This window comes from Schistocerca nitens, chromosome 1 (assembly GCF_023898315.1).
Source record: "Schistocerca nitens isolate TAMUIC-IGC-003100 chromosome 1, iqSchNite1.1, whole genome shotgun sequence".
Taxonomy (NCBI): Eukaryota; Metazoa; Arthropoda; class Insecta; order Orthoptera; family Acrididae; genus Schistocerca; species Schistocerca nitens.
The window spans coordinates 943,171,868-943,192,573 of NC_064614.1; the positions used below are offsets into that span (position 1 = coordinate 943,171,868).

The 20,706-nt window shown below is 35.9% G+C and overlaps 1 protein-coding gene across 1 annotated transcript in view; it reads right to left on the bottom strand.

Annotated features, from left to right (window-relative positions):
* Positions 1–629: 629 nt before the first annotated feature.
* The window catches only part of LOC126194074 (uncharacterized), a 116,488-nt gene continuing 96,411 nt past the window's right edge, over positions 630–20,706 (bottom strand). The window contains exons 7-9 of the mRNA XM_049932737.1: positions 9,233–9,437; positions 6,440–6,495; positions 630–1,203 (exon numbers count right to left, since the gene is read on the bottom strand). Coding sequence (XP_049788694.1) covers positions 1,180–1,203; positions 6,440–6,495; positions 9,233–9,437 — 285 coding nt within the window. The 3' untranslated portion in view covers positions 630–1,179. The remainder of the gene's footprint in view (positions 1,204–6,439; positions 6,496–9,232; positions 9,438–20,706) is intronic.

Genomic DNA, 20,706 nt, shown 5'->3' on the forward strand with positions numbered 1-20,706 from the left:
TCTGTTTGCAAAATAGATATTTTGCCCACAAGATTTGTACTGTGGTTTATATTTCAAGTGGAGTACATTTCCAATTGCCATGCCATTCGTGTCTCACACTGTGATGCATTTGTTATCCGTACCACAGCAGAATTTTGTCTGCGGGAAACCCAAACATGTCCTCTCTTTTGACAATGTGCCAATATTGTTGTGCAAGGGTCTTAAGATAGTACAACATGTGTAACTAACTTTATATATTCCTTACATACCTAGTAGAACTACTGAAAGACAAACAAAAGTAACTTAAAACCAATGTCTCAAATTATATTGTATTTTCTTTGTTGTAATTGGGCGGACTGATATTCAAAGTACAAGTGCAATGAATGTGCTCTTTATGTTCACCAAAGTATGTAAGTATTATGCAAGTAACCAAAAAGGAAATATTAAAAATTAATCATTTATGTAGCTTTTGTAATATTTCATGAGAAATATTGGAGTTTATGTAGGTCTGGCAGGCCCTTCTGTGAGCTATGGCTGTAATCTGCCAGTGTTTCACCTGAGAGACTAAAATTTCACACACACACACACACACACACACACAAATGATACTAATTTCTGATTGGAGATATTTTTATTAACCATAAACTCACTGCAAAATAACAATCTTTTATTTACTAAAACATCAGAATGACACTATTATAATACCATTTATAATTGTGTTTGATCTGTTTCAATATGATACAGTCAAACAGTCAAACTGAAATAACATTAAACATTATTCATTACTAACACAGACAGTAATGATGCATATCAGCTGTCTTAAAGGATTTTTTAAGTGTAAATTAATGTCAAAGCTTAATCTACATGACAATAATGAAGTCTTTATTAGAGATCTAATCTACATTTGCAGCATTAAGAGAGTCAATCATTGGCATTCAGCAATAAAGTCATGTTCAGTTACAAAAAATATGCAAGTAGTGTTTGTGGGTAATATTTTGATTGAAATGCTATTATTCAGTTGCAAAATTCATTTACATTACATTTACAGGCATTTATTGCATCTGCAAATGCTTTTTTATCTATATATCATACATTTTATGTTGTTTTTGTGCCTTCATCTCAGATTTTTAGTTACCTTACAGAAGTGTAAGTGAATTGGTAGACATTCAACTTCTACTGATATCTTCATACATCTTGATTTTATGGGTACTTGACGATAGGACACTGCAGAAAAAGAAGATAAATTATATTTAATGATAATTGAAAATGAATAAAATTAACTATTCTTATAGTAGAATGTTATACAATAGAATACTGAAATGGTAAAAATAATAATTGCAGTTAACTTCTTAGAACAAAAATGTCTTGAAAACTGACAATGTTAAACTCCCACAGCCCAATAAGATAGTTTCAAGGAAAGACTTGCCAGTAATTCATTTATGTGCTCTGAGAAATAGCATGAGGTAGCTATAGAATAGCAACTACAAATAGATTACTGCAGAAAACATAAATATTTTTTGTGATGTTCAAAAGATCCTTCTTGTTAACTTCAGAGAAGTCTGAACATAGACAAAAACAGAAACAAATCAGTCTTTAATCTTATTTAGTAAGCAATGCTAATAAATCAATTACAAGTCTAATTTATTGTTCGTATTTAAAAAAAAAAAAAAAAAAAAAGGAAGAAGTGATTTAGTAGAATAGAAAAGCAGAACAAACAGAAAAAAAGTGGTGTTGTGAAGATGAATATAAGCTTCTTGGTGACAGTAGATGTTTTTGTTTAGGTTATATGACAGTGTAAAATGTCTGTGTGAAAATTCGATGAGGGAAAAATAAATAAAAATAAAAAATAAAAAAAGAGAAACAAATGATCATGTGGCATTGTTGGCTGGGAGGCCACCGGCTTGCAGTCTTATTTCAAGTGACACCACACTGGGCGATTTGCATGTCGGTGGTGATGATGAAAATATGATGAGGACAACACAACATCCGTCCACTAGTGGAGAAAATCTCCAACCTGGCCAGAAATCAAACCTGGCCCACTGCATGGTAGGCAAACACATTACCACTCAGCTAAGCAGGTGGACATAACAAACACACTCAGTGTGTTTCCCAGCCTTTTGTTGTCTGTTATTGTTTCTTTTGTCATTTATTTGTCAATTTTTGCAGCCCCATCTTTTCTACCTCGACATATTGTTGTGCTCCACAACCCACCAATGTTACTGAGGTGATGCAGGCAGCCATACTGCAGGTGCAACTATATCAGAGAAGTATTCTCAAAGTGACCTGACAAGGATATGGTTTCTGAAGAAAAGCAGCAGCATTTTCAATAGTTGCAGGAACAGTGGTCTGGATGATTGAGTGATCTGGCCATGTAATGCCAAAATAGCCTTGCTATGTTGGTACTGTGAGTGGCTAGAAGCAAACTGAAATTATAGCAGCTATATTTCCTGAGGTTATGTAGCTCTACTGTATGACTTAATGGTGATGGCACCCCCTTTTGTAAAATATTCTGGAGGTAACGTAGTTCCCCATTTGGATCTCTGGGTGAGAACTACTCAAGAGGATGTTTTTACCTGGAAAGACAAATATTGCACCTTGCAGATTGGAGCATGGAATGTAATATCTCTTAATTGGGTGCGTATCTTAGAGAAATTAAAAGAGAACAGGGTACACTGTAATTAGATACAGTGGGAATTGGTGAAGTGCAGGTGCTGGAAGAATAGGGTTGCTAAACAGGTAAGAACAGAGTTATCAATGTAAAATTAAGTAGCAATAATGTAGGACTAGATCTGATAATCAATTAAAAAGGTAGGAATGCAGGTAAGCTGGGTATAACAGCATACTAAACACATTTTAGTAGCAAAGACAGATAAAGCCAACAACCACCACAATGATACATGTTTATATCTTGCAGGCAATGAAGAGAATGAAAGAATTCAGTCATACCAAACACTTGGTTTAAGAATCATGAAAGAAGGCTGTACACGTGGAAAAGATCTGGGAATACCAGAATGTTTCAGATAGGTTCTGTAATGGGAAGACATATTTTGATACCAGATTTTAAAATGCAAAACATTTCCAGGAGCAGACACAGATGCTGACAATTATTTTTTTGTTTATGAACTGTAAATTAAAACTGAAAAAAATTCTTAAAGTTAGATCATCAGAAAGATGATACCAAGATTGATTGATAAACCACCACCTGCAGAGAGTTTCAGAAGGAACATTAGCATGAGTGCAACAAGGCAACAAGAGACAGGACAATAAAGGACAGATGGGTAGCTTTTAGAGGTGAAATAATGGAAGCAGCAGAGCATGAAAACGGTAATACAAAAAGATCTCCTTGAACAGTGCATAAGATATTAAATCTAATTTATGAACTGAGAAAATGTAAAAATGAAGCAAGCAAGCAAGAAGAGAATACAGATGTATAAAAAATGAGATTGACAAAAAGTGAAAAATGCCTAAGCAGGGGTGGATAGAGGATAAAGGGAAGCTGTGGAGGCATGCATGACTGTTAGAGGGCTAGAGCCCAGATGAAAAGCCAGTACTAAGCAAAGAAGGGAATGCTAAAAATGGGGAAGAATATATAGAAGGACTACACAAAGTAAATTAATTTTAAGATAACATTATCAAAAAGGAAGGGAATGTAGATGAACATCAGATGATAGAAATGGCTGAGAAGAATTTACTGGATACTGAAAGACATTATTCAAAACAAGGAACCTGGAGCATATGACATTTTTTTCAGAATTGTTAAGATCTTTAACAAAACATACAGTACCCAAAGTATTCCATCGAATGCAAAAGATACTGAGACAATGCAAATACTCTCAAACAATAAGCACAATGTAGTAATTTCAACTCCAAAGGAGGCAGGTGTGAATATTACTGCACCATCAGTTTATCAACAATGTAGGAAAGGAGAGGTTGCTACTTACCATAAAGTAGACATGTTGAGTTGTAGGAGAAGACAGATTGCTGCTTACTGTGAAGAAAACATGTCAAAATGATGTGTCTTCTTTATGGTAATTTGAAGTAGCAATCTGTCTTTTCCTACAGTGTTGATATTCCTACCTGGAGTTTCCACTGTTTTATTTAAACTGTGAGTCTGTAAGTCATTGTAGCAAAGTACTGACACAAATTATTTGCAAAAGAAGGGAATGACTGGTAGAAGTTGACCTCAGGTAAGGTCAGTTTGGAGAAATGCAGAAACATGCAAGGCAATACTGACACTACAACTTGTCTTAGACTATGAAAAGCAAACATATGTTTATAGTATTTTTTTTGATTTAGTGAAGGCTGAGTGGAATCCACTCTGGCATTATAAAGGTAGCAGGGATAAAGTACAGGGAGAAAAATACCATCTATAACTTATTTGGAAACCAGACTTCAGTTATAAGTAAAATACATGAAAGGGAAACAGTAGTTGAGAAGGGAGTGACACAGGACTGTAGCCTATCCCCACTGTTATTTAATACATACACTGGGCAAGCGGTAAAGGAAACCAAAGACAAATTTTGAAAGGTAGTGAAAGTCCACGGAAAAGAAATAAAAACAGGTAGGTTTATCAGTGACATTGTAATTGTGGAAGAGACAGCAAAGAACTTGAAAGATCAGTTGAACAATATGAATAATACCTTGAAAAGAGGTTATAAGATAAGCATCAATAAAAGTAAAACAAGGATAATGTAATGTAGACAAATTAAACCAGCTGGTGCCAAGGGAATTAGGTTAGAAAATGAGGCACTAAAAATAGTAGATGAATTTTGCTACTTTGACAGTAAGATAACCTGCAATGACTGAAGTAGAGAGGATATAAAATGCAAGAAAAGTATTTCTAAAAAAGAGAAATTTGTTAACATCAGATATAAACTGAAGTTTTAGAAAATATCTTCCAAAGGTATTTATGTGGATATGGACTTGTATGGAAGTGAAACATGCACAGTAAACAGTTCAGACAAAATTTATGCTGAAGATTAAGTGAGTAGGTCAGAAAACTAATAAAGAGGTATGTAACTGCACTGGGAGAGTTGACTGATAGGACGTGTCCAGAGGCACCAAGGATGGAGGGAAGTGTGAGTATAAGAAGTGTACATGGAGACGGAGGCTTGACTACAATAAGGTGATTCAAATGATGTGGATTGCAGAAGCTATGCAAATATGGTGAGGCTTACATAGGACATACTAGCATGGAGAAGTGTATCAAACCTGTCTTCAGAGTGAAGACCACAAAAACAAATTTTTAAAAATTTATTATTGCTGTATTTTTTTCCCAGTTTAGAACGGTCCTGAATCTTGAAATTCTTTTGCCTGTGTTACCTTAAGGTTAAAATAAATTCAACTAATTTAGTGTTGGGGAGTTTGTACCATACTTCAGTATTCTCCACAATAATACCACTGTCTGAAACTGTCAGAAATTTTGAACATGGTTCTTCGGTGATCTTGAGACTTACCTATAATGTGTAAATGTATAATCTCCAGTTTAAGATAGCAAAATAAAATTTTACTTTGAAAATCAAATAAATGAAATAATACAACAGCTTGCAGGTCTGTAAACTAGAATAACTTATTCCTTAACACTGTATCAATGATTAAATAAGCTTAATGTACTAACAAAATCTTGTTGAAGAAATTATTGATTATTGTGTCTGTAGATGTAGGTGCATAATTTCTTTCAGTATAGGAATAGTAAATCAGTGCTGTTGAAATTACATTTGGAAGCCTGTCTAAATAATAATAATAATAATAATAATAATAAAGAATTTATTCAGCATATGTTGAAGTCAGTTGACAGGATGCCCAGAAACAGTCTGAAAACCTTGTAAGAGTATTGTAGGGGATGTTGTGCTGAGAAAAAAAAATTATATGTTTCACCATTGGCAATTAAATTAATCTTGAAGTTAGCCAATCAGGTCACTGCATGTACAATCAAGCAGCATGTCTGAGACAATGTCGCCAAACAAAGCTAACTTCTGCTCACCTAGCTTAAACTTGCCACTTCCATTAAAGGCAATTTTAACTGGTAATGAGTATTTGAACAAGTGGGAACTCACAGATCCACGTTTTAGCATGTGCAAGTGCATCAATTTGAATACACACTGACCTGACTGGCTAATTTTAATAACTCGTAAATGGTGCAACACACCGAATTTTTTACTTAACAGTTGTTTCTTAGCACAACTTCTCATGCCAGACCCTTTACAAGGTTTCCATACTGTTTCTGACCACCCTGTGAATGCATTTATGAATACAAAACTAACAAGTGAGAAAGCAGAGCGACATTTAGTTCATGATACGTGTTAAATAAATAAGTATATGACAAGACTTGCTCTGTGAAAACATTAAGTTTTAAGACAACTAACTAGTCATGTACTTTCTAGAAAGAGAGGAAAGAGTAGAAATTGTTATTCAATCAAGCTTTCAAAATTAAAATGTCAATGTTATTCACCACACATACCTCAACATGGTTAAGGCAGCACAACAGCGTCTTTGAAAAATCACACTTCATTTGGTCTGAAATAAATAGGTTACTGATATTAGAATTTGCTTGTATTCTCATCTGTATCATTTTATGTCACTCTTTTACATAGTTCAAAAATGAGATAAAAACAATATATTTTAATTTTTATATTTAACTTTAATTTTTATATTTTTATAGTATTCTTTCCAATATACCAATGCCATTCCTGGCATCATCTTCTTTTAATTGTTCTACTTTTTAGAGTGCAAAGTACAGTAGAGAGGACAAGGCCGCTGTAGTGGCGTTAGAGTGTTGGAAAGTATGGTACAGAAGAAATGAACTATAATCTATGGAGTTTTACATAATCACAATCATGAAAGTGTGCTTAACTATATAAATAATAAGTATCACATTCATTTATTCATCATATTCTATACATCTCATCTCAGGAATATGAAATGGGTCAAAGTATAACTTAACAAAAAGTAGCTGCCATTAGAAAATAAATTAATTATTAACTATTGTTAAGTTACTGGTACTACAAACTATTTGTGGTTGATTGGTCTAAACTTAATATAGTACAATCAGCAAGACCATTAATCTTTTTAAAGAAGCTGCTGCCATTTATCTTCTATATGTGGCTTAGTATTTACATGACATCTTTAGTATTTATTATAATAGAGAACTCCACACTGAACAAGGAGATAAAGTCAACATGAAAATAATTTTTCTGTTATATATTATCACTTTGTAAGTCACTATTCACCTGAAAGTGAGTTTTATTACTTAATAAATAAGTAACAATTACCACAAGGGCGTTGATGTTCAGTGAATTGGGTGTAAGAATTCCGAGATGTTTGAAAAGACTTCTTTGAGATGCTTTGTTACATACTCTATACCATATTCTTACTGCTAATTATTGCTAAATGAATATTTTATTTGCATTAGTTGCATTGTCAAAGCATGTAACTTGAAACAGCTACTCTTTATCTCCTGATAATGGTTAAAGACATATAACATGAAATTGCTACTCTTTATCTCCTGCTAATAAGTGAGTAATCACACTGTTGTTTATTTTAGAACAACAGTTATCCAGATACCATATGACTAGAGATTTATTTGGAATGAAATTGATACTTATCATGCAGATTAACTTTGTATTAATATTATTATATTTGATTAAAGACTTATTAGCTTAATGTGTCCTGAAGTGAGGGCTTCCTTATGATCCACTGCTAAGCACCATTTGAGTGGACGAGTAGTACATAGGAAGATGATAAGTAGGGTAGTCATGTGGACAGTTGCAGGTAATTAGCACAGATGAGCAATTAATACATTGGGACAGTGAAATAGCATGCAGATTAACTTTGTATTATTATATTTGATTAAAGACTTATTAGCTTAATGTGTACTGAAGTGAGGGCTTTCTTATTATCCACTACTAAGCACCATTTGAGTGGAGGAGTAGTACATAGGAAGATGATAAGTAGGGTGGTCATGTGGACAGTTGCTGGTAATTAGCACAGATGAGCAATTAATACATTGGGACAGTGAAATAAACTGTTAAGAAAAATAAATGCTCAAAGACAATGATAACACATACCTAAACTGAACTGTGATTTAGCTCATGAAGTATGTTCAAAACTGCATATTCTAATGTTAGTTGGATTACACAGATTGAACTGTGATTTTACTGGATGATATGTATGCCACAGATAAATACAGTTTTATCACAAACTATTGGTTGTGTAAGTCAAAATGAATTTGTAAGTGAGTAAGTGAGTAACGTACTTCAAAATGGGCTTGTAACCTGAAACCCGGGTTGTGCAGTAACTATAATAAAATTTGTGAAATAAGGCAAAAAACAATGTTTGTTTACTTAATCAAAATGAATTATTTGGAACAAACAATTGATACAAGACTTTCTGAGAGACTACAAGTATTTGTGTCTGGATTCAAGCCTAGAATCTTGCCTTTGGTGGGAACTATTGTTACCAGCTGAGCAAAACAAACACAACTCATGACTTGCATTCAAGCTTCATTTCTGTCAGTTTTGTTCTGAAAATTACACAGTTTTAATACTTTAGGTAGGTTCACAGCATTGTACAGTCTGCTGCAGACTGAAATATTCATAATAAATGTACTGTATGCGTAAATGCATACACTCATCATGTCACGAAAATGTGAGCAATGTAGAATATGAGACTCATCAGCAGTGTAGCAGTTACTGATAATGAACATTTCTGTGACAGACATTCACCAGTTTGATTTACATGAGTCAACAAAGTTCTTACTTATTAGTGCTTGCATACATCCTTTGTTTTTACTTAAACTTTTATGAAGAGCTAATATGAAACAAATGTTTTCATCTAACCTAAAGTACATCTTACATTGTTTTTAATGTTTGATTTATGTCACAACAAAAGAAAAATTGGTGTTTTGTATGAAAATCACAGCTAAAGTATAAACAGGTAAGAAGTATCCTAAATATAGTTAACAGTGGGAGTTCTTAAGAACAGTTTGGCAATTTTCAAAATATCAGGCAGCCAGGATCTAAGTGATACATTGGAAGTGGTTAACATGAAATTTTTTTTACTTTCTTTTGAATTCAGAGGAATTTGAATTCCTTAGTAGATTGTGGGTGAAAAGGCCTGCACAAGTGGGAGCTACATTTTTGGGTTTGATTTACTCTGAAAGAACACCTCTTTAAAATGTTAATGTGATAATGATATGTTTATCACATATACAAAAAACCTAGCCATTTATGACATATATGGCTTATTTGCTTACCTTGCATCTTAGAAGATGATTCTGTGCTTTTCTCAGTTTCCTCAGTGCTTTCAGTGCTACTTTCAGTACCTTCAGTTTCATCTTTCGATTCTATAAGACAGTGGTTTACTTGCTTCTTTGTCTGCTCTCTTTGTGTTGCATCTGTTACATTTGTTGCTAACCATGCTTCTATCTTAGACTTGCTGGGAACTCCAGCTTCATTGAGCTGAAATAGATATATTTTGGAACTTTGAAAAATGATATTAATTTTATTTAAGAGAATTTATAAACTGCATAGGTGCATTATTATACAGTTGATGGGAAGCATATGTTTGCAAATGCCACATTATTTCTCTAATTTCATGAATGTATTTATACATTTTTCAGTCATTTTAACTTTTTGAAGATATAGTTGTTTGTTACTCTTACTGTTTTTCAGAAAATAACTTTTATTTTATTATACTTAAAAATAGCTCTCCACTGTATGCAATAGAGAGGACAACAGAAAAAAATTAAAAGATGAAACAACATAATAATGAAAGTTTCATTACATTTAGCCAATTTTCTGATGTACACCTATTATTTAGCTTCACAATTCCTGACATATTGTATGACAAACAGTTAGTGGTATTTTTATTGCTTATGCTTCTTTTTATTCCATTGCTGCATGAGAAAATTACTATTATATGCTTCAGTATCTATTTTATTTATATCACTGTGGCCCTTGCACAATGTATTTGTATGGAGGATAAATATGTTTTTGTAATATTGTTCAAAGAGAGATTCCTAGAATTTTATAGGAAGCTTTTCACATGAAGAATTAATGAATAATGAATAAATAAATGAAGGAAAATTTGGATTCAAGAACCTGTTGACAAAAAGGGATACCTTAAATTGGATAACAATGACGAAGGAAAATGACCAAGTTCTTATCAAAGAAACCAACCTGACAGTCATGTTAATCAGTTTAAAGAAACTGTGGAAATGCTAAATCCAGATGGCCATATCAGATCATATGATGTATGATATATCTCTTGTGAGACCTGCCATTTACATTAACTGAACATCCCCATAATATCCTTGTGCTAAGAAAGTAGATCCACCACAAACTAAACAGATTTTTTGAGGATTTATAGTGTCTCCAGAGATTCCAAAATGATTATAATACCAGACAGCAAATATATATTCATGGATGGATCATTAGGGCACTGTGTAATTTACTCCTTCCATGGGGAAACTACAGTTTCACACAAGTTACCCAAAGCTAAAGTTTTAAATGGTACTATTGATTCTGGTGAGTGACTGCAAATGATACAGCTAAAAGTACTAGTAAATTTGGCCTATTTATGAAAATCATATTGTCTTTCCTTATGTTACAAGTACTGGTAGCTGCATCAAATATTAGTTTTCTGGACATCTTCCTGGATATCACACAAAGTACCTATGTAAACAACTCTATTATCTGCAAACAATCTCCACCTGCAATGAATAGCTATGTTCTACATTGGTCTAGGTCATAACTGATTACAATTTTGAAGTTGCTAACAAGGGAACCTCCCCATCGCACCCCCCTCAGATTTAGTTATATGTTGGCACAGTGGATAGGCCTTGAAAAACTGAACACAGATCAATCAAGAAAACAGGAAGAAGTTGTGTGGAACTATGAAAAAATAAGCAAAATATATGAAACTGAGTAGTCCATGTGCAAGATAGGCAATATCAAGGATAGTGTGATCTCAGGAGCACCTTGGTCCTGTGGTTAGCATGAGCAGCTGCAGAACGAGAGGTCCTTCGTTCAAGTCTTGCCTCTAGTGAGAAGTTTAATTTTTTTATTTTCAGACAACTATTTTGCGAAGTTGCACAGGTACAAAGGGCAGTATTGTTTACGTGATCGTGTGTCAATTATCAAAGTTCAGGCACTCACACATAATCAACTTCCCTCTCCAGAAATCCAGGACATGTTCAGATTTGCTTGGACATATGCAGGATTTGACGGTCTACACACGGAAAAATTTGAAAACGTTAAAAACATATGTTTTGACAGAGCATAGGGAAAACTGTGCGACTGTGAAACTGTTGCATTCATTTGTTGCAGTTTATGTGACAAACTTGATGTTTTCATCACTTTTTTGGGATCGATTATCACATGCACAAGAAAACCTAAATCGGGCAAGGTAGAAGAATCTTTTTATCCGTTCGCCATGTGTACAAGTTAGGTGGGTCAACAACATATTCCTGTCATGTGACGCACATGCCATCACCAGTGTCGCATAGAATATATCAGACGTGTTTTCCTGTGGAGGAATCAGTTGACCTATGACCTTGCGATCAAATGTTTTCGGTTCCCATTGGAGAGGCACGTCCTTTTGTCTACTAATCGAACGGTTTTGCGGTGCGGTCGCAAAACACAGACACTAAACTTATTACAGTGAACAGAGTTGTCAATGAATGAACGGACAGATCATAACTTTGCGAAAATAAAGAAATTGAACTTTTCACTTGAGGGAGGAAATTGAACCAAGGATCCTTCGTTCCGCAGCTGCTCACGCTAACCATGGGACCACAGCGCTCCTGAACTCACATTATCCTTAATTTTGCCTATCTTGCGCATGGACTACTCAGTTTGTATGTTTTGCTTATTTTTTTCATAGTTCCACACAACTTCTTCCTGTTTTCTCGATTGATCTGTGTTCAGTTTTTCAAGGCCTATCCACTGTGCCAACTTGTAACTAAATCTGAGGGGGGTGCGATGGGGAGGTTCCCTTGTAAGGAATAATCTTATTTTGTGTTGTTGGATTTCATCAACTTGGATACTGGCACACCAAGAGATGAGATTAAGTTCTACACAGAATACGTTGACTCAGTTCACAAAATACAGTAGGCATTTCCCACCATACACAGACACAGGGGAGCAAGAAGAAGAAAATATACCAGGTTTGATACTTAATAGGGACATGAATTATCAACACTCCAGAAGATCAACAGCAAATGTAACTACTTTGGATAGCAATGCATGCATGATTTGGAACTTTCTGGGACATGCCCCATAATGCTGTTTGCAGGTTCTGTAAATATGTTCTTCTAATATTCCCTTGTTTTGATTTGAGCTTCCAAGGGTTCTGTAACATTTGATTTTAGAATTATTATGTGGTACTGGTCTATCTGTAACTATGTATGTTCTGTCTACAATGTGTATGTCTGTATGTGTGCAAACAAACAAATATTCTAACATTAATTTTCTATCAATACCTTCACATTTTATGGAAAGATGAGCTAGCTGTATGGTGTTAGCTAAAGGTAAATAAATTAAATGTGGGGGCTCTAGTTGGTGGAATCATCTTTGCAATGTACCTTACTAGATAACACCATGCCTGTTCCACATGATCCAGAACCAGCAGAAATGTAGATTATTTGATTTGTCTGATGTCCTCACTCTCCAAACAGCTATGTTTTCACTGACATTATAATCTATGAAGATTAAGTTATGACACACTGCAGTATGGCAATTCAAACATAACCTTCATTACATCAGTAGAACATTTGTCCCTTGTGATGAATCCTTTGCTGAAGACATGCAAGAGTGTTGGTACACTCATCATAATAGCCACCTATATGTCCACCACAACTTTCACATTTCAGTGTTTTTGAATGTAGTACAGTTTTGCACATTTTCCCATCACCAGTCAGCAATGAAAATTAATTTTGGCACTGGAACATAACCCTCACCTTCTGTCACAGAAGTAGTATGGAATAATTAAAATGGGTAAGTGCTACGTTAAGTATGGAGAGACGAATAAGTTTTTGATGACGTTTGTATGGTCTCTGTATCACTTCATCTCTTACTTCTACACAATATTATACTGCTGGTTTCTCATGTTAGCAGGAAACCCTAGGACATGAGCCATACACTGGAATTCTTTTCTGTTTCTGATACTCTCTTGAAAAATACATATGGAACTGATGGTTGGAAAGTATTCTTTCTATAATGTGATTTACAATACCTTGTTGTCAGTCTGAATGAACTGTATGATAATAAGATAGCCACCATGAAATGCTCACTAACACAAAAATTATCTCCAAATGTTTAACCTACACTCAAAACTACTTGCACCAGGATGACACAGTTGGCAGCTGTAACACGTGGTACACATCTCTTTGCCTCTTTGCATCTTCCCACCACCTGCCTTCTTACAAGCATGGTGGACTAGTCCCAATACTATTGTTTATTACACCTCTGCAATTGAGCACTGCAGTTTGTGGCTGATATAAACTAGTAGATTTATGTTTTTGCTGTTGGGGCAAAGAGGAAAATTTATACAAAATAGTTGCAAAGGCACTACTAGAAAACTGAGATGGTGCCAACATAGACATTTTGGAAACTAACAGGTCCAACTTCCATGAAATTTTTACAGATGACGGGTGATCACAAAACAGTTGCAGAGGTGTTTGCTTATTTTTTTCTGGTTTTCTTTCTTTTATTGTTAAAAAAGCAAGAAAACTATTTTTGCTTAAAAATCAAGTCACATACAAATTGTGAATTACCACAACAAGTTTGACTTCCATGACTGCTTAATTTTCTTTTCAAACTTGACATAAAATTTTTGAATGGACTCATAAATACACGTTTCCAAAATTCATCTCCGTTCATACACTGAAGCACCAAAGAAACTGGTATAGGCATGCACATTCAAATAAAGAGATATGTAAACAGACACAATATGGTGCAGCAGTTGCCAATGCCTATAGAAGACAAATAACATCTGGCACAGTTGTTAAATTGGTTACTGCTGGGAAGATGGCAGATTTTCAAGATTTAAGTGAATTTGAACATGGTGTTATAGTTGGTGAATAAGCAATGGGACACACATCTCCAAGGTAGTGATGAAGTGGGGATTTTCCCCATACAACCATTTCACGAGTGTACTGTGAATATCAGGAATCAGTAAAACATCAAATCTCCAACACCACTGCAGCCGGAAAAAGATCCTGCAAGAAAGGGACCAATGACGACTGAAGAGAATTGTTCAACATGACATAAGTGCAACCCTCTTGCAAATTGGTGCATATTTCAATGCTGAGCCATCAACAAGTGTTAGCATGCAAACCATTTGATGAAACATGATCGATATTGGCTTTCAGAGCCGAAGGCCCACTCATGTAACATTGATGACTGCATGACACAAAGCTTTACGCCTCACCTGGGCCCGTCAACACCAGCATGGGACTGTTGATGGCTGGAAACGTGTTGCCTGGTCAGACAAGTCTCGTTTCAAATTGTATCGAACAGATGGACATGTACAGGTATAGAGACCTCATGAAGTGCAGCTGGAGTGACATGGGATCCTTGATAGTTTAGATATGACTCTGAGGGGTAACACATACGTAAGCATCCTGTCAGTGATCACCTGCATGCATTCATCTCCATTTTGCAATCCAACAGACTTGGGCAATTCCAGCAGGAAAATATGACATCCCACTCATCCAGAATTGCTAAAGAGTGGCTACAGGAACACTCTTCTGAGTTTAAACACTTCCTCTGGCCACCAGACTCCCCAGACATGGACATTAATGAGAATATCTGGGATGCCTTGCAATGTGCTGTTCAGAAGAGATCACCACCCCCTCATACTCTTATGGATTTATGGACAGCCCTGCAGGATTCATGGTGTCAATTCCCTCCAGCACTACTTCATACATTAGTAGAGTCCATGTCACATTATTTTGCGACACTTCTGCATGTTCACGGGGGCCCTACTTGATATTAGGCAGGTGTACCAGTTTCTTTGGTGCTTCAGTGTATGACAACAGTTTTAGATTTATAATGAACACTAGTAGACAAACCTGGAAATGCAATTTTATATTATAAATGAGTTTGTAGCATAATACTGAAAAAATTTCATTCCCATGTATTCGTGAAAACACCTTTGAAATTATGAAACAGTCATACAAAGAAATATACATTATTTACAAATGTATAAGTGCAGCTGCTTTAAGTGTCCACAACAGGATTTTGTAAACATTCTGTGGCAACACATCTCCATAGCTCTATAGATGGTTATTGTCCTCGCTTAGAGCCATTTGTGCTTTGCAAGTGAAAGCTGTCAGAAGCACTGCCTATAGTTAACTCAACTATAGGAGTGACTTAAGTGTAAAGGATAGTTACAGAAAAACTTCATATGGCATTTTTTCACCCATCTCAGTGTTCATGACATCACATCTCTTGAACTATGTGTTTTACAATGATGCAATTGTGCAGGTACATTCAGCAGGATGTGTGGCTACTGCATGCAAATTGTACTGTGAGTAGAGTTAGTAGCAATGAAGTAATAAATTAAAATGTCATGCATAATGTGGCAGTTTTTCACACATCTCAGTGTTTATGAACTATGTGTGGTACAGTAATATAATTTTGTAGGTGCATTAAGCAGCATATGTTGATATTGTCTATAAAATCTATTGTGAATAGTAGCACAGAAGTAATAAATTTAATGTCATGCATGATTTGGCAGTTTTTTATGCATTTCATTTTTTATGACATCATATCTCCTGAACTATGGATTTATGGACAGCCCTGCAGGATTCATGGTGTCAATTCCCTCCAGCACTACTTCATACATTAGTAGAGTCCATGTCACATTATTTTGCGACACTTCTGCATGTTCACGGGGGCCCTACTTTTAGTCCCACAGCGATTGTTGGCTGACAGTAAGGGATATGTGTACACATGCACACACACATATTCATTGTTATAATATTTATGGATTTCATTACAATGTTGTAGTATGAAGTTTGATTAATAAATTATGAACTTTGGTGCCATATGATATCAGGCTAGTGTAACATGATTGTATGTTTATACATGATAACAATTGTTGTGTGAACAATGCTGCACAAATGACAACAGTGAAATGTTAAAACAGACCAGAAAATTTTAGTTGAGGGAGTATAACAGTATCTTCACTTTTTCTGTAAGCATTTGAACGTGAACCTTCTAAATTATCTATGTAGTGTAAAATGGAACATAACATTACTTCTTACAGCACAAACAGATACATACATTGTGGATCAAAATATTTACATATTTTCTAGGAGGAATTAATAGGGTATGGCTTAGTGAAAACAATTTTGTACACACCTAACAGTAGATCATTTAATTGTTTAATGTCTTATTGTTCAGACAGTGAAATTCTATCACGTATCAATGGATTTAAAGTTTTTTGCTATTGCTACCATTAATGCTGTACTTTGCACTCATATTCTACTTTCACTTAGAGCCCAGTCACATAAGAGATATGCATATTCAAATTATGAGAATATTTGTGGCAACTGACTGTTGAGTGTTATATATTGACATGATCATTAAATTGTTAGCAGTATGATCACTCAATCATACTAGATTTATGTTTAGATATAAGGAATAAACAATTGCAGTTCTGAATATATAACAACAGTGCTGTGTTCCAATAGTAGAAATACTTCTCCCTGACGTTTCGTTGCCAGCTGCGGGCAACATCATCTAAGGTGAGTCTACGTCGTAGACTCACCTCAGATGATGTTGCCCGCAGCTGGCAACGAAATGTCAGGGAGAAGTATTTCTACTATTGGACCACGGCCTCTTAGCCCGGAAGTTTTAATTACTGAAGACGCCGGCCGTGAAAGCCTACACGCTATGATTAGTGCTGTGTTGTCACAAATGTAATTTTTTTACTGCACTTGAGTACTATTGAATTGGGAAATGTTTATGCCAGTATTTGTGGCTTTATCTCTTCTCATGGGTATCATTTAAATAGCCCGTCCCTTGTTTCTTCTTCATTCTTTCTTAGTTCTCACCTCCACTCTTCTTTTCTTCCTATTTGATATTTTTGCAGTAAAAAATTACTTCTTTTTTTTATGTGCTTCTACTTCCTTTACTCCTCTCACATATAATTAAATTACTGGTATTTATAATTTTGATGTGTTTAATTACCTTTCCTTAATTTTAATTTATGTCTTTTGTGCCATGTCGACATACAATTTGTTGCAATTGGCATACTGGACTTGTGTATAAAAATTGCAGTTTGATGATTATTAATTTTAAAAATTAATTAAAGAAACTAGACTGCTGATCACTGCTCAGAGTGCGAGGAAAGGTATGTTGTTGTTGAGGTCTTCAGTCCAGAGACTGGTTTGATGCAGCTCTCCATGCTACCCTATCCTGTGCAAGCTTCTTCATCTCCCAGTACCTACTGCAACCTACATCCTTCTGAATCTGTTTAGTGTATTCATCTCTTGGTCTCCCTCTACGATTTTCATCCTCCACGCTGCCCTCCAATAGTAAATTGGTGATCCCTTGATGCCTCAGAATATGCCCTACCAACCAATCCCTTCTTCTAGTCAAGTTGTGCCACAAATTTCTCTTCTCCCCAATTCTATTCAATACTTCCTCATTAGTTCTGTGATCTACCCATCTAATCTTCAGAATTCTTCTGTAGCACCCCATTTCGAAAGCTTCTATTGTCTTCTTGTCTAAACTATATATCGTCCACGTTTCACTTCCATACATGGCTACGCTACACACAAATACTTTCAAATACGACTTCCTGACACTTAAATCTAGACTCGATGTTAACAAATTTCTCTTCTTCAGAAATGCTTTCCTTGCCATTGCCAGTCTACATTTTATATCCTCTCTACTTTGGCCATCATCAGTTATTTTGCTCCCCAAATAGCAAAACTCATTTACTACTTTAAGCGTCTAATTTCCCAATCTAATTCCCTCGGCATAACCTGATTTAATTCAACTACAATCCATTATCTTCATTTTGCTTTTGTTGATGTTCATCTCATATCCTCCTTTCAAGACACTGTCCATTCTGTTCAGCTGCTCTTCCAGGTCCTTTGCTGTCTCTGATAGAATTACAATGTCATCGGCGAACCTCAAAGTTTTTATTTCTTCTCCATGGATTTTAATTCCTATTCTGAATTTTTCTTTTGTTTCCTTTACTGCTTACTCAATATACAGACTGAATAACATCGGAGGTAGGCTACAATCCTGTCTCACTCCCTTCCCAACCACTGCTTCCCTTTCTTGCCACTCGAGTCTTATAACTGCCATCTGGTTTCTGTACAAATTGTAAATAGCCTTTCGCACCCTATATTTGACCCCTGCCACCTTCAGAATTTGAAAGAGAGTATTCCAGTCAACATTTGTCAAAAGCTATCTCTAAGTCTACAAATGCTAGAAACGTAGGTTCGCCTTTCATTAATCTATTTTCTAAGATAAGTTGTAGGGTCAGTATTGCCTCACGTGTTCCAACATTTCTACAGGATCTAAACTGATCTTCCCCGAGGTCGCCTTCTACCAGTTTTTCCATTCATCTGTAAGGAATTCATGTTAGTATTTTGCAGCCGTGGCTTATTAAACTGATAGTTTGGTAATTTTCACATCTGTCAACCCCTGCTTTCTTTGGGATTGGAATTATTATATTCTTCTTGAAGTCTGAGGGTAGTTTGCCTGTCTCATACATCTTGCTCACTAGATGGTAGAGTTTTGTTAGGCCTGGCTCTCCCAAGGCTGTCAGTAGTTCTAATGGAATGTTGTCTAATCCTGGGACCTTGTTTCGACTTAGGTCTTTCTGTGCTCTGTCAATCTCTTCACACAGTATCATATCTCCTATTTCATCTTCATCTACATTCTCTTCCATTTCTATAATATTGTCGTCAAGAACGTCGCCCTTGTATAGACCCTCTATATATTCCTTCCACCTTTCTGCTTTTCCTTCTTTGCTTAGAACTGGGTTTCCATCTGAGCTCTTGATATTCGTACAAGTGGTTCTCTTTTCTCCAAAGGTCTCTTTAATTTTCCTGTAGTTAGTATCTATCTTACCCCTAGTGATATGCACCTCCACATACTTACATTTGTCATCTAGCCATCCCTGCTTAGCCATTTTGCACTTCCTGTCGATCTCATTTTTGAGACGTTTGTATTCCTTTTTACCTGCTTCATTCATTGCATTTTTGTATTTTCTCCTTTCATCAATTAAATTCAATAACTCCTCTGGTACCCAAGGATTTCTAATAGCCCTCGTCTTTTTACCTACTTGATTCTCTGCTACCTTCACTATTTCCTCTCTCAAAGCTACCCATTCTTCTTCTACTATATTTCTTTCCCCCATTCTTGTCAGTCGTTCTCTAATACTCTCCCTGAAGCTCTAAAACCTCTGGTTCTTTCAGTTTATCCAGGTCCCCTCTCCTTGAATTCTCACCTTTTTGCAGCTTCCTCAGTTTTAATCTACAGTTCATAACCAATAGATTGTGGTCAGAGTCCACATCTGCCTCTGGAAATGTCTTGCAATTTAAAACCTGGTTCCTGAATCTCTGTCTTACCATTATATAATCTATCTGAGACCTTCCAGTATCTCCAGGCTTCTTCCATGCATACAATCTTCTTTCATGATTTTTGAACCAAGTGTTAGCTATAATTAAGTTATGCTCTGTGGAAAATTCTACCAGGCGGCTTCCTGTTTCATTTCTTAGCCCCAATCCATATTCACCTACTACATTTCCTTCTCTCCCTTTCCCTACTGACGAATTCCAGTCACCCATAACTATTAAATTTTCGTCTCCCTTCACTATCTGAACAATTTCTTTTATTTCATCATCCATTTCTTCAATTTCTTCGTAATCTGCAGAGCTAGTCGGCATATAAACTTGTACTACTGTCGTAGGCGTGGGTTTCGTATCTATCTTGGCCACAATAATGCGTTCACTATGCTATTTGTAGTAGCTTACCCGCATTCCTATTTTCCTATTCATTATTAAACTTACTCCTGCATTACCCCTATTTGATTTTGTGTTTATAACCCTGTAGTCACCTGACCAAAAGTCTTGTTCCTCCTGCCACCGAACTTCACTAATTCCCACTATATCAAACTTTAACCTATCCATTTCCATTTTTAAATTTTCTAACCAACCTGCCAAATTAAGGGATCTGACATTCCATGCTCTGATCCATAGAACGCCAGTTTTCTTTCTCCTGATAACAACGTCCTCCTGAGTAGTCCATGCCCGGAGATCCGAATGGGGGACTATTTTACCTCCGGAATATTTTACCCAAGAGGACACCATCATCATTTAACCATACAGTAAAGCTGCATGTTCTTGGGAAAAATGATGGCTGTAGTTTCCTCTTGATTTCAGCCGTTCACAGTACCAGCACAGCAAAGGCCGTTTTGGTTAGTGTTACAAGGCCAGATCAGTCAATCATCCATCTGTTGCCCTCACAACTACTGAAAAGTCTGCTGCCCCTCTTCAGGAACCACACATTTGTTGGCCTCTCAACAGATACCCCTCCATTGTCATTGCACCTACGGTACGGCTATCTGTATCACTCAGGCACGCAAGCCTCTCCACCAACGGCAAGGTCCATGGTTCATGGAGGGAGAGGGGGGGGGGGGAGGGGGGAAGGTAAGTACTAGTTAAGTAAGTTCTTTAATCTTCTATAATCTGTAGTGGCA